This window comes from Diceros bicornis, chromosome 14 (genome assembly GCF_020826845.1).
Source record: "Diceros bicornis minor isolate mBicDic1 chromosome 14, mDicBic1.mat.cur, whole genome shotgun sequence".
NCBI lineage: Eukaryota > Metazoa > Chordata > Mammalia > Perissodactyla > Rhinocerotidae > Diceros > Diceros bicornis.
The window spans coordinates 27,361,367-27,375,870 of NC_080753.1; the positions used below are offsets into that span (position 1 = coordinate 27,361,367).

The 14,504-nt window shown below is 56.7% G+C and overlaps 1 protein-coding gene and 1 long non-coding RNA gene across 4 annotated transcripts in view; one reads left to right on the forward strand and one right to left on the reverse strand.

The window, feature by feature from the left end:
• The first annotated feature begins 4,835 nt into the window (after window positions 1–4,835).
• Window positions 4,836–14,504, forward strand: part of MDGA1 (MAM domain containing glycosylphosphatidylinositol anchor 1) — a 99,978-nt gene continuing 90,309 nt past the window's right edge. For all 3 annotated transcript variants that reach the window (XR_009222006.1, XR_009222007.1, XM_058554449.1), the window contains exon 1: window positions 4,836–4,903. Coding sequence is in view for 1 of the 3 variants with exons in the window: in XM_058554449.1 (XP_058410432.1) it covers window positions 4,837–4,903 (67 nt within the window). In the remaining 2 variants the exon portion in view is untranslated. The remainder of the gene's footprint in view (window positions 4,904–14,504) is intronic.
• Window positions 7,579–13,769, reverse strand: LOC131413702 (uncharacterized). The gene is made up of 4 exons (XR_009222009.1): window positions 13,651–13,769; window positions 10,202–10,382; window positions 9,207–9,279; window positions 7,579–8,578 (listed from the first exon to the last, which is right to left on the reverse strand). It is a non-coding gene; the product is annotated as an uncharacterized LOC131413702 (long non-coding RNA).

Below are 14,504 nucleotides of genomic sequence, written 5' to 3' on the forward strand. Positions count from 1 at the left end.
TTTGGGATGAGGAGGGAGCGGAAGGGGCTACAGACCCCAGGCTATAGAAGTTTCTGGGGCCCCTCTTCTCCAAGGGTGTCATTGTGGGATTACATTACCACTAGTCTTGAGCAGCAGGATTTATAACAGGAGTTAACTGCTTACTAATTAGCAGCTGGAACCATTAATTGGCTATTTGTTAGAGCCGGAATTAATAAACTGGTCTTTCAGAGGGGTCATAACTCTCCCCGTTTCTCAGCCCCTCCCAGCCAGCCTGCCCCTACCTGACCAGAAAGGTCTTGCCCTGAGATTGAATCGATACCTGCCACTGTATGATTTTCAGAGACAATTTCCCTCACAAGGTGATGATACCATCCCCACAAAGACTCTTCCTCTCTCTCTCCCTTTCTCCTCTTCCAGGATCTGACTTGCTGGAGGCGAGCAAGAGAGCTGGCAGCTGGAGGAGATGGGGGAGCTTTCTAGTAACGTGCTCTCACAACAAAAGCCCAAAGCTGCCCTGCTTGGCCGAGGTTTGGGACTCCTGGTTCTGCGGCCCGTCACACACCCCCTCAGTCAGCAGCTAATTCCTGAGACTTCCTGGACTCCAAGGGCTGGGCTTTCTCAGGGGCAAAAAAATAGGGTTTTTCTTAGAGCATCTTGGGTGGAACCCAAGAGTTGGCAGTTGGGTGTTGACCTCTGAACCTCTAGGCAGCCCGGCCTCTGTCCGCCTCAGGTCTGGTGGTCTAGCTCTCATGCCCCATCCCCCAATTTGCAGCCCAGAGAATTGTTCTCTGTGTGTGAAGAGAATAGGAAACACTTCTTGTGAAAATACTAGGTACTTAGGCCCTTAACGTCTCTTCAGTTTAGAACAGTGGGAAAGAGCAAGGTCAAAGCTCCGAGGCTGTGTTAAGTCACTAAATCTTTCTATGTTATTCCATGAGAAGAACAGTCCTATCTCACATAGTCGTTATGAGGATTAAATAGTCAATACCCATGAAGGGCTTAGAACAGTGCCTGGCGTGTGGTGTCAGCTATTATTATTATTATCACTTCTCTCAACCACTCTGAGAGGGACCCTACTCATTTTACAGCTGAGGTTGAAACAGGCCAGAGAGGTTAGGACAGAACTCAGGCCTGATGGCTCCCAAGCCCAGTGCTCTTTTCCTTCTCCCCACTCGCCTCCCATCATCAGACACAGGGCTCTGTCAGAGGCAACAGGCAGGGCACACTAGTGGGAGGGGATGACTGAATTTACAGGCACACGCAAACAGGCTGTCAAGGTATTTACACTGCATACAATTAGCTGCAGAGCATTCACAAGTGGATTAGCTACAGCAAATGTTCAATCCCAGACAGGCTGGAATTCTGTCCTCTGCTCCTCCCCTCCCCCAGTCCCTTCCCGGTCATGAGTCTTCTCTCTCCTCCAGGCCAGTGTAGGTGTTCAGAGACTGCAAACTCAAGACAATGTCACCTGAGTCAATGGGGTTCCCTGCCCCTCAGTAATGCACCCCAAAGCCAAAGAGGAGCAATTAACTACTATTTGGGGTTGGACTAGCCAACTGAAAAATAGGAAGGCAGTGTCCCATGGCATGGATAAGTGCTCATTCAACTCAGAATGGGCAAAGCCAAGGAGAGCTGGAATCACTGTGATCACCCCCTGAGAGCTTCCTGGAGGAGATGAGGATTTCTAGGAATTTTCGAATAATAGGAAGAAGATGACAGTAAAAGAAGCTACTCATCATCACACCCTCAGTTGGTGCCACTGCCTTTTCAGACTGGGTGGGGGAGGTGGGTGGGAACAGGTCTGACAGCTCTGTAACTCTGTGGGGGCAGAAAGTGGATTTTTCTCTTTGGGGTAATGGTTGAGGGGTGGGGAGTAGAAAGGATGGCTGCACTGAGGGTGTCCTAGGTCTGGTGAATCTGGCCTATGATGGGCATCATTCATTCATTTAACAAATCTTCAGCTGGCATCTGCTGGACGCCCAGCACTAAGTTGTGTCTGCATCCCTTATTCAGCTTTGGAGCCACAGGAAAGGAAGGAGAGAGAAAAGGGGTGAGGGGATGAAGGAGGGGCAATCAGGTGGAGATGGGCTGGAGAATAAGATTCTTCAGATGTTCTCGGACTTCCTGAGAAGGACAGAAAGGGAGCTGAGGAGGTGTCAGCTGATGGTACACCCCCATGGCGCCTGGCCTTTCTCCAGACATCTCCCACCCTTGCCCTGGTAGTTAGGGGCACATACTTCTGTGGGGGTCAGCCCCTGGAGGGTCAAGGGAGGAGGGACTCAGCAGGAGATGGGTACTGGCAAAGGGGTGGTTTATTATCTTTAAAATTTATGTTTTAATTTGCACACCGAAAAATTAACTCATTTTTGGTGTGCAGTTCTTGGAGTTTTGACAAATGCATAGAGTCGTGGAACCAGCATCACAGCCAAGATACGGAACAGTTCCAGGGGGTAGGGGAAGGAGGGTTTATAATCTCCCCCCTCGTTAGCTGCTGCGGTTGTCCGCGCTTCCACCGGCCGCCCTAACACAATCCCTGCGCACACGCCGAGATAAATAACGGCGACAGGTGGACCAGGGGAAATGAGCAGGACCTGGGTAGGGGGACGCGACCGGAGGCGCGGGGGAGGCCCCCCGCGTCGCTTCCCAGCCTACATCCCTCCTTGGCGGCATTTGGGAGGAGCGCCCTCCCCATTCCTGCTCCGAGAGGGCCGGGTTGAGGCAGCGGAGTCCCGGAGTGCCGGACACTCGCAGCTGGAGCGGGCCCGGGCTTGGCTGCCGGAAGAGAGTGCGCCCCCGGGGCGCTTGGGGGCGCCTGAGGTCCTGAGGGGAGGCAGGATGGGGAGAGGGACGAGCTGGGGAGAATGGGGGGGGTGGCCTAGGGGAGCTCCGGCGGAGGGGTCTTGACAAAACCTGTTGGCAACCTGTGAGCCGAGGCGAGGGCACGAGCTCCAACCCTCTCCAGCCCCGGCTCAGCCAGCTGCTCAGGCGGTGGCCCCCACGCCCTACGCAGGGAGAGGCGGAGGCGGCCTGGAAAGGGGCGGGGGCTCGGCCGGGGGCGGAGGGACTCCGGGGCCGCGCAGACAGCCCTGCAGACCACAGCAGGCGGCCGGCTCGCGCGCCTGCAGGACCCCAAGGGCCGCGGGCGCCCCAGCCTTTCCTTCCCTCCGACCCCCGCTTCAGTCCCGCCCCCAAAAGTACAAAACATTTACAAACTGTGCAGTACCCCGCGAGCTTGTGTCCCCGGGGCGAACGGCCGTGCTTGCCCCGCTAGCGTACTGCGATCGGTGCACCCGGCTCGGGCAGCCAATCTGGGTGTGCAAGGGCGGGCGAAGAGCGAGCGTGCGAGCGCGCGGCTGCAGAGCCCGCGCCGAAACCCACGTCCCTCCGCCACTGTCCTCGGGATAGATGGATCCATTTCTGCTTTCTGACATTTTCCTGCCGGGGGGTAGGGGGGACGCGGAGACAGGGAGAGAAGGGGGGAGGGGCAGAGAGAGAGAAAGAGAGAGAGAAAAAAGAAAGCAGGCAGTCTGCTTCCCTCAGCCCTGTTTTGTTTTCTCTAATTGGTCCTGGGGGAGGCGAGGAAATTGGACAGAGGCTGGGCCGGGCGAGCTGGGCTGCCTTTAATTGGCTCCTTTTTTTTTAACTGGAGGGGAATCAAACAGGAGAGCGAGCGACAAAGGGTGGGAGAGCGAGAGACCGAACGCGGAGACGCGAGGAGGAGGGAGGAGGAAGGGAGGGAGGCGGGGAGAGCGCGGAATGAAAAGCTCCGAGGGGGGAAGAAGCAGCACAGCGAAGCCTAAGTTGCCGAGCGAGAGGAGCGCTCCCGCGGCCCGGAGCCCAGCGGCCGCCGCGCCCCGGAGCCCGGCCCGGCCCCGCCGGCTCGGGGCCCCCGCCGGCCGAGGCCGCGGGGCGGGGGCAGGGACGACCAACTTGGGGCCCGACGCAGCCCCGCTCTCCGGAGAGCGCCGAGCCCGGGAGCGCCACGGCCGCGGCCAGACGGCGGGAGCGGAGCGCGGCGGGCGGAGGCGGCGAGCGGCGCCCGCGCCGCAGCCAGGGCCTCGGCGAGAGCGCGAATATTTTTCAAACGACTCAAACTTTCCTCCTTTCCCCGCTTTCTGGGGTCTTTCTTGGCTGGAATTGCTCTCCCGATTCCCGCGGGGCGCCGGGGCGCGATTCCTCCCCGGGGTTCCTCGGTGGCTCGGCTAACTTCGCGGACCCGGGGACCCGTGGCTCTCGCCCCTCGGCCGAGCCCAGCCCGCGCTGCTCCCCCGCTCAGGAGGGCCGGGGCCGGGGCTCCTTCGACTCCGGGAGCGCACCCAGGCCAGCCCCCCTGGGTCGTGCCGTTGAGCCCCCAGCACCCTCCGCAGGACTGGAGACAGCGGATTAACTGGAGCGGAGCCCCGGCCTCCCCGGCCCTGCCCCGCGGAGGGGCGTCCCCAGGGTGGGGAAACAAGTTTGCCAGTCTTCGGTGGCCTGTTGGATCGAAGCGCCGCCCCTGCCATAGACGGGTCCCTGGCGCCCAGCACCCCGAGCGGACAGCCCTGGGGACCCGGGGCGGTTCGGCCCCCGGGCTCCTCGGGCCGGGGCGCTGGCTGCTGCACCGGGCACGCCGAGGCACCCGGGGCAGGGCCAGCGCCCCCTGCGTCCCCACGCGGGCAGCGGCCCCGCCGGAGGAGAAACCCGGGTCGCAGCCGCCGCCTCCTCAGTCTCCTGGTTTCCATCGCCGCCGCCGCCCCCTCTGTCGCCGCTCGGGGAAGGGGGAGACGCAAGGGGCATCGCGGGGCCCTGGCGGATGCGCCCCCCGCCGCCTCTCGGGCTGCGCCGCCTCGCGGGGATGAAGCACCGGCCGTGAAGATGGAGGTGACCTGCCTTCTACTTCTGGTGCTGCTCCCCTTCCACTGCCGGGGACAAGGAGTCTACGGTAAGAGCCCGCTCCGGCTCCACGCCGGCTTAGCCCCGCGCGGAAACTTTGCAAGAGGCGCAAAGTGCGCGCTGCCGGGGTTTGGCGGGGACCCTGGCTCGGACTCTGGAGTGGATGCCCGGGTCCCCGCCCTTTTCAGGGCGCGAGGAGATTGAGCTAGCTGCTTCGGAGCACGGAGACGGGTCGTAGGGTTTGGCGTGAAGCCCGGGATGCCAGGGGGAGGTAACCACTTTGCTAAACCCTGCCAGGGGCAGGAGTGACTCCGCGAACCCTTGAGAGCACCCAGTCGGCTCCGGACACTGACAGCCCTCCGGATCGGGGGCTGAGGAAGCGCCTTGCACCGAAACCTCGTCCTACCCTGACTCGGCCTCCGAGCGATGCATGATCCGGAGTTGCGCGCGGCTTGCGGGCAAGCTGGCTGCCAGCACCGCGGCCGGGCAGCGAGCTCGCCTTCCCGGCTCTCGCTGCGGCTTCGCTTGTTTTACTCGCTTCTTGACAGCTGGAGCGGATGCCAGCATCCCCTGGATAGGGCACCTAAAACGCCGGCATCCCTTTTCGGACCTCTCCTGAGCCGGTTCTTCCTGTCCCCGGTTCCCAGCTACAAAACCCCAGCCCCACCTTCCTTCTCCCTGCGCTCACACACAGACACATTCAGCCACCGTCCCCAGGAAACGCAAACACGGCACGCACCCATCGGGCGACGTGTCCAAACTCTGCCTCCTGCCACGCAGCTTTGCTCCCGCGTCCCCACGCCTCGCGCTCCAGCGACCAGAGGACTCTGGTTACCCCTTCTCTCTTCTCTCCCGCGGGTTTTCCCGGGGAAGGGTCCCAAGAGCAGGCATTATCCGTTCAGGATCGCCCGGGCTCACCCCTCTCAGGGACCCTCCCTCCGAGTTCTAGCAGCCAATGCCTTGACCCCACAACGCTAAAAGTCAGTCTCCTGGCCCAGTGGCCTTTACTTTGCCTTTTCCTGATTGCAGGGTGGTCTGTGTAGGTCACTTTTTAGTGATGTGTATCTGGGGTCGGGAGGATTCTCTTTCCCTCTTTGTTTGGGATAGAGGGCCTAATTATTCCCCTTTACATTAGAGAAGAGTTTGTTTTGTTGGAGGGGGAGGCAAAGGCATTGTCCCCCCTGGCTGCCAGCCTCAGGTGCAGATGCTAAATGCACCTTCTGGGGGTGCCTGGCCTGTCTCCCCATGCTTTGCAAGAGGGAGAGTTGTCTGGGAGGTGACATGCCCCTGGCCCTACACAGTTAGCTGCCTTGGGCTTAATTCGCTGGGGAGGCTGGCCCAGGCATCTGGCCAAACTCTGCTGCTTAGTGAGTTTGTGTGTCTCTTACTGCCTGGCCCTTTCCATAGGCCAGAAAAGGAGAGAAGGAGGAAGAATGCAGCAGGGCTTGAGGGAGGCTGGGCTGTGGGCAGGAGGCCACTGAGTGGGTCCCAGAGGCCGTGGTCTCCTCAGGGCAGATGAAGACACCAGGAGTTTGAGCTCTTCCTTCTTTCTCCTCAAGGTTTCCCTACAGCTTCACTGCCTCCTTAAGCGGTGGCCTAAGGAGGGACACTGCTGAGGCCTTACCTCCTCTACCACACCCCAGGGCTCTGGAGAGTGATGGAGAGCCCTCCCTGTCTGCTGCTGTCCTCACCCTGCCCCTCCCACCGAGTGTCCTTGGGCAGATCTGGCAAGCCCATCTCCTGGTCATTCCTCTCCTCTGTCCTCTCCAGCTTCTCCAACCTTCTCCAGGGCTGCGCGGGGTCCATCATGGAGAAGATCCTCTGAGCCTAGGCTGGAAACCCTGGCAATGAGGGCAGGGGTGGGGGATTGTGGCAGTGGTCTCTGGGGACCCTGACTTCAGAGTACTTTGGAGCCAGTATTTAGTCATTGGCTTATCTGCCCCCTTTTCTTGGTATTTTCTCCCCTCCCTCATGTGAGTGGGTCCTAGCTGCTCTCAGAGCAAATCAAGGTGAGCTGGGTGCACTGGGGCCAACCCCAGGCTCTTGGGTGACATTTTCTCCACCTGCCCTTTGAGACTGAGGCTCCAGGGAAGGCTAGGTCCTCAGGGGAGTTGCGAGGTAAGGTCTTTATCGAGGTGGATGGAGAGAGAGAAAGATCTGGTATGAGGAGGAGGACGGCAAGAGGCTGCTGAGTTCCTTGTGATGCTAGAATACAGCAGATATTTGGCCAGATACAGCAGAAGGGAGAACCATTGTAGGACGCGATCTGGGTTAAGAAGTAATATGGAGAGCTAGTGCTTCTGCCCCCCAGTTTTCCTCTATACCCGAAGGAGACAAAGCAGCTTGAGAAAGAGTAGAGTGTAGGTGTGAGGGATGGTCACTCATGCCCATCATTGTACGCCAGCACCCAGCATGGTGCCTGGCACCCAGCAGGCACTTGGCAAATATTTGTTGCACAAATAAAGGGCCATGGTTGGGGGGAGGTTGAGGAAAAGCTTCTTGAAATTCTTTCTCCCCAAGAAGTCTTCTAGAATGGTTTCCAGCAGGGTAGTGGCGCACTCTTTGAGGGTCTCTGCTGAGGGACAGTCATGGAGTCCTAGGCTGGCAGCCATAGGGGACCTCAGGGAGGAGAAGAGAGGAGAGGCTGGAAGCCCAGTGCTGCCCTGGCGGGTAGGAGGGAGGCAGAAGTTTTCCTCAAGGCACAAAAGAAACAAGCGTGCCCTGGGGAGGGAACCCCAGCCCCTTCCACTCTGCCCCCAGGCCTCTGTGGCTGAGAGAGGGGCCGACTGACATGGAAGCTGAATTGAGGAGAGGGAAGAAGAGGAGGATGTGGAGGGCAAACTCGACTGGATCTGGCCTGGACTGTGAGTCTCTGCTGAGGCTGGAGGGAGGCAGGTGCCCGGAGCCCTATGCCCGGCTTCCCTCTGAGGGTCCTCGTGCCGGCTCTGAGGTCCACTGTCTGCGGTAGGACTAGGGAGGTGCTCTCAGTCTGGCCAGGTGGCTTCGCTCTTCTTTGGGGCACAGATGCTACAGCAGCCGAGTACTAGACCAGATGGTCCATTTGGAGCTGGTCCTCTCTTCCCTCCCCACCTCCCAATCTCCTGGCCCAGTTGGTTGTGCTCTGGGGTGGATCCTGTAATCTTCTTTCTGGCAGGGCAGGGGGGTGGGCTGGCCCCCAAAAGCCTACTTCTGGGGCATATGCAGTAGCCAGGTGATGGAAGAGGGGCATCCTGCATGTGGATAGCATCAGAGAATACCCCCTCCTCCATCCTAGCTTCTTTTCCTTCTCTTATAGCTGCAGGACTTCCAGCCAGGGGCAGGTGGGTGGGACTCCTCTCCCTTACAAAAACACAACAAACCCCTGGATTATTTAATATGCAGGAGTGGGAATTGACATTATCCTTAAGACAGGTTGTTTGCAACTTACTGGTGGAAGTCAAAATATTTCACTAAAGGTGTCATCAGAAACTACTATCCTATGCTAATTTTTGTGGGAACATGAAGACAGATGTTGAATAATTTGACAAGAGCAACATAGCTTACAGAATTATCACCAACTCAGGTTTTTTTCCCTCCTCTGAGGAGTGCGGAGAAGGAATTTCAGGAATCGTGTCTCCTGGTGCCGTCCTCTGGGTGTTGATCTGGGTAGTAGGTACTCTTGGGATTTTTCACTAGAATTTATACCCCATGCCTTGACACTGCCTGTCCATAGCTGACTCTCCCCCTGGAGAAGGAAAGCATCACATCAGAAACTCTGGTTCCCCTAGGACAAAGAGAGGCTCCGGGGTTTCTAAATGCCCTCAAGAAGGTCCCTGCCTCTGTCCCTTCTTCCGTCTCAGTTATGGAAACTGCATGAGGGAGAGAGACCACCTTGTGTCCACAAATCCAGGCTGTTTTGTTTACTTGGCCAGCATTGTCTGTCCCTCCTCCCCAAATTGATGTTGGCCCCTGAGCCAGCCTGAGGGCTCCCCATGCCCGGTGTCACCCTGGAGAGCCCCCTTAGGGTCAAGATCTGCATGATATCCCCTCCTACACTGCAGGCTGGGAATTTGAGCTTCCTGGCTGGGTGGGGGCTCTGGGGTGGGGGGAGTGGGGGTGGTTAGAGAGGATTTTATTAGCCAGGAAAGCACCCTTGAGGGGGCGGGCTGGGGACATGCCGAGGGCCCAGTTGTAATTGGCCACGCCTGGCGGTGAGCTGCTGGGGCCGAGGTGGCAAAGCCTCATTTAGAGCCTGGTATTAGCTCTGCTTTGCTGGAACATGGAGGGACGGGCGGGGGGCTCCGTAGAGAGATTGGAGGGAGCTAATCACAGCCGCCAAAGCCCGGCAAATGAATGATGCAGGAAATCAATACCTGGGGGTGGGAGTAGAAATCCGGCAGTGGTAGCAGTCCGGCTTCTCTGGCTGCCCAGGAGGCATGGGCGGGCCTGGGAGGAGTGATACAGAGGCTGGAGTGTGGAGGACCCTCCTGTACCCCAACACGTTCTCCTCCTTTCCTTTCCCCAAGTTTGCCCCCCCCCGGCCCCCCCGCCTTTCATCTCCTTGTGGCTGGGCTCAGGGAAGGGACCTGGGCAGAGGCAGGGGACCTAGGAGATGGGACCTTGGGCCTCTGAGTCGGAGAAGAGGCCTGCCCCGCCCCTGCCTGCCTCTGGACGCCTGAGCCTGAGTAGGCCCCAGGTGCCGGGGTGTGTGCCTGGGGACCCTGCCCTGTGCAGCTGGCACTGCCACTCCAGATGTGGCCAGCAGGGGGAGGGCTTGGCCACCACATTGCTTCTTGCCTTTCCTAGGCTTCCTTGGCCTCCTGCCTTCCGCCTCCTGGTGGGATGAGAATTATTTTAATTCCTCAGCCTGGGCCCACGAGAGCTCCTTAGCACCTTCTGAAGCTCCAGGCCTCCCTCCAGCTACCAAGTATTCACCCCAGTGTCCCAGGGCATTCGCCTGTGGCCAAAGCCACAGTTCCTGCACCCTATGCCAGAGGAGAGCTCTATGGTGGGGCTCAGCTTGGTGGGCTCCTGCTCAGGTAGGGCTGTGTGCAGAGCACAGGGCTCCTGCCCTGGCAGAGCTGCCTCTTTGTGAACCTGGGGCGTGGCCCCTCTTCTGCATCTTCCTCCCCGTCGTTAGAAGACCCCGCTTTGCAGGCATGCTTCTGCCAATGGCAGGTATAGGTACTAAGGGGCCCCTGTTGCATTGAAGTGCTGACACGGGAGCAAGAGCGATGCTTAACTCAAAGGAATGATTCTTTTTTTTAAACAATGGAATCTTCCTTTTCCTCAAGTCTATGAGTAACATGTGCCTTTTGCAAAACAATCAGAGAATACGTGAAAGTATAAGGAAGAAAGTAAAACTCACTTGACATCCTGCCGTGTGTTCGGTGATGGTTCTTTCAGGCATCTTTTCGTGCAAAGAGGAATGAACCTTTTAGGGAGAATCGATGGTTATAACAAGAATCCCTTATAGGTGTGTCAGTGCCACGTGCCTTACCAAGAATTTCATGCCTCTACCTCCTTCGATTCCCGAAACGTTCTGAGATCTATGCAGAAATAGAAGTATAATGATGTACACCTGAAATTTATACAATGTTATAAACCAATGTTACTGCAATAAACAAAAAATTAATAAAATTAAAAAAAAAATCTGTACCATTAAAAAAAAAAACATTCTCAGAGGTCAGCACAGCCAGTCCTATTGTCCCCATTTAACAGATGAGGAAACCGAGGTTCCAAAAATGTAAGTGACCTGCTCTAGGTCACACAGCTGGTAAGAAGTGGCTCTGAGTCTCCATCTCAGTGGATCTTCTGATTTGGGGGTAGGACAGCAGTGTGGTGTCCCTCTCACCATTCATTAGGTATTTACTGAGTACCGCCTTTGAGCAAGGCCCAGTTCTAAGCATTGACAGGGCTCCTGAGATGCATAAGACAGTGGTTCTACCCTCAAGGAGAAGGGAAGGGGCATCACATACAAGGTGGTGGTTCCTGGAAGATCTTGATAAATGCCATGTGGCAAGGGAGATAAAGGACTGTGGGAATTCAAAAGGGGAGGAAATTACTTCCAAGGCCTTGTGGAGGAGGCATTTGAACTGGCCTTGACAAATGGAAGTAAGGACTGAGAAGGACAGCCCAGGTGGGGGGCTCATTGTGGCAAAGGCACGGAGGCTAAAGAACCTGAGTGTATGCGGCCAGTGGTGAGTCTCTCAGCTGGGCTGAAAGGGAATTGGGGTAGTTAGAGTGGACAGTAAAGCAGTCAGAATAAAAATTGCTAATGTTTGCTGCCCGGCCTGAGATACAAATGTGCACTGTCTTCTTTAATCCTCACCACACCCCTTGAGAGAGTCATTTATGAGCCTGTTTTACCGATGAGGAAACTGAAGGCTCAGAAGCATGAAGTGACTTGTCCAAGTGGCAGAGCTGGGCTTTAACCTAGATCTGCTGATTGCAAAGCCTGTGCTTGTGGGCAGTAGGCTGGAATCCTGGGTTTGGGAGGAGCTGTTGGGAGGGTCTGGAGCAGGGAAATGGGGTGATGTGAGCCATATTTCTGGCCAGGTAGCCGTGCAGCTGTGTGTTTGGGGAAGTTAGGGTCAGGAGGAGGGATACTGGTCAGGAGGTCCTGCAGTTGTCCGAGGAAGTCGTAGTAAGAACGTCCTGCAGGGTGGTGGCTGTGAGAATGGACAGGAGGGAGTGGGTACAAGAATTGCAGTCACTCAACAAACATGTGAGTAAAGGCTCTGTGTGGTGCACTTGAGATATCTGGGGGGAGAAACAAGCTCTTGCTCTCTGAGAGTTTACATTCAAATTGAGGGAGACAGGCAGTAAACAAGTCAATGAATAAGTACATAATGCATCCTATGGTGATATGTTCTATGAAAAAGGGTAAAGCAGCTAAGGGGACAAGGAGTGGTGGACTGTGGTTCAAGTTCATGTACAGTGTTTGGGGGTCCTCCTTGAGTAGGTGCCACCGGAGCAGAGGGAGGAGAAAGGAAGCCCAGTGGATATCTGCAGGAAGTGTATTCCAGGCAGGAGAATAGCCAGTGCAAAGGCCCAGGGGTAGGAGCATGCCTGGCCTGTTTAGCAACAACGAGGAGTCCACTATGGCTGGAACAGAATGAGCGATGGGGAGAGGAGTAGGAGGTGGGGTTAGATAGTTAGTGGGACCAGATTGTTTGCAGCCTTGAAGGCTGGATGTAAGGACTTTGCCTTTTATTCTGACTGAGGTGGGGAGCCATGGGAGGATTTTGAGCAGAGGAGGGACATGAACAGACACTTTTTAAAATAAAATCCCTCTGGCTGCCATGTAGAGAAGAGACTGTAGGGGGTTGGGTGTGGGGGAAGGGATTCAGTTAGAGGCTGTTGCAAAAGGCGAGAAATGAGACTGTATCATCATTAGGTCCTAAAAGTGCTTCAGGAAGAGCTCAGGCAAGGGGCAGGAGCTGGAAACGGCTCTGAGATTTGGCATTGGAGGGCTTGGCACACAAGGGCACCGAGGTAGAATAATGGCCACCGGACGTCAGACTGGTTTGGGGCAGTGGAGTGAAGGAGTTAAGAGCCTGGACTTCTGGGTAAGAAACCTGGATCTGAACTCCAGCTCTGCCCTGCACCAGCTGCGAGGGCTGGAGAAGTTACATCTGCTTTCTAGGGCGTGGCTTCTCCGCTGTCAGATGGAGATAATGGTACCCACCCACCATGTTGGTTTGTGATAAGCATGCACTGAGACAGTGCCTGGGAAGCCCTGAGCACTGTGCCCCGTGCTCAGCAAGGCCTCAGTAAATAGTTCTATTTTAATGACCATGCCAGAGCAGTTTTGAACCTCATGGGATTCTGGTTTGGGGATGTCTGGGAGAGATGTTGAGGAGCAGGTGGACATGAGTGTTGGTGCTCAGGAGAGAGATCCGTTCTGAAGAGCTAGATTTGCACATCTGAATTTATGTGCACGGAACGATGTGAGTTGAAACCGTGAGGTGGAATAAAATTGCCGGGGAAGAGAGTAGAGAGAGAGGAGACTGGGCTGAGACCAGTGGGAGGAGAAAGAGGAGACAGAGCAGGAGGCATCAGGCAGGTAGGAGGAGACCGGAGAGGGGACAGGGACCGGAAAGCCAGGGGAAGGGACAGAGTCCTTGGGCGGAAGGGCCATCTGAGGTGGGGGAGGAGACGGAGCACGGGCCATCTGGGGCCTGGGAGGCTGGCGGGGAGGCAGCTGAAGCACAGAGCCGGGCTCCTTGGGATCCAGCAGGAGTCCCCTGGGGACTCTGTGAAAAGGCAGCGTCTGATTCAGCGGGTCTGGGCTAGGCCCAGGTTCCGCATTTCTGACAAGCTCCTGGGGGACGCCGATGCTGCTGGCCCACGGGCCACTCTTTGAATAGCAAGGACATTCTGGAAAGAGGATGGGACTCAAAGGGGCAGACTCAGGGTGGAGGGCCCGGTGGGCAGCTTGCTGGCCCAGGCGCCTCACCTATCGGAACCTCAGTTTCCCTGTCTGGAAGGCTCGTTCGGGCACGCTCACCTCTTGGGGTTGCGGAGAAGCCCGGGAGTGATAGCACTTGGTAAACTCTCCGACAAACCGCGGGGACTTTGTTTCACTGGAGCAGAGGGGGTGGCAGGCAGATGGCAGGGAGCCCCGGGTGTGGGTGGCGTGTGGAAGCAGGAGGTGCAGGCTGCGCTTTTGAGAAACGTGGCAGCCAGGCAGGGCCAGGACGGCAGTCCCCCCATCCCAGGCCGGCTTTCTGCCTGTGGGAAGCTGGGGCCGCAGGGGGGGGTGACCTCGGTGTGGGGGGTGGTGACTCGGGCCGGCGTGAGGGCGCTGCTTACCCAGCTTTGGAGATGCCACCCCAGGCTCTTCTTGGTTCCTTTCCAGTCCCAGAAACTCGGCGAGATACACTTTGATTGTCTGGAGGGTTGGAAGCTGTGCAGAGAAGTGGTTCTCAGCCCATGTGGCATGTCTGAACCACCTGGAGAGCTTTGTCAACAACAGATGCCTGGCTCCGCCCCGGACCTCCTGATTCAGAAACTCTGCAGGTGGTATCAAGGCGGCTGTGCTCGTGAGACCTCTCCAGTTGATTCTCCAGCACAGCTGGTGTAGACAGTGCATCCGAATGAGTCAGGCCCAAATAGATGTCTTCTTCCCTTGGGCTTTCTGAGGGCATTTCTGGGGTTTTCCAGGTCACTGCCCAAGCTTTGTTTCAACCAAGCTCATGGGGACCCTGGGGTTTTTTAAAAACGCACACATTGTTTTTTAAATTATGAGCAGGGAGACTTTCTCTTTTAGTAGTGCTAACTGGAAGGTCCAGATCAGGAGCCTGGGAGACTGGCCCCTCTCTCAGCTGCTAACCAGGGAATTTCCAGTCCTTGAACCTGGAGAGACTGAAAGAAATTGCCCCCAAAATGCTGTTTTCATTGACTTCCAGTAGGTAAAACCGTTGCGTTTTTGAAATATGGCCCTTTTGTTTTTTCTCTTACCTGTTTGGTTTAGAATCAAATGAAAATTTCAGAGCTGGACTGCATTGTAGCAATTCGGTGTAAACCAAGCAAATATTTAATGAGAACCTGCTAAGCATCTGGAAGGATGGTGGGTGCTGTGGCCGCAGAGGTGAAGGGCGCCTGCCTCCAGAGACCTCGCAGTGGAATGATAGAATGCAGTCTCTTCCAACGCCTTCATTTCCAGA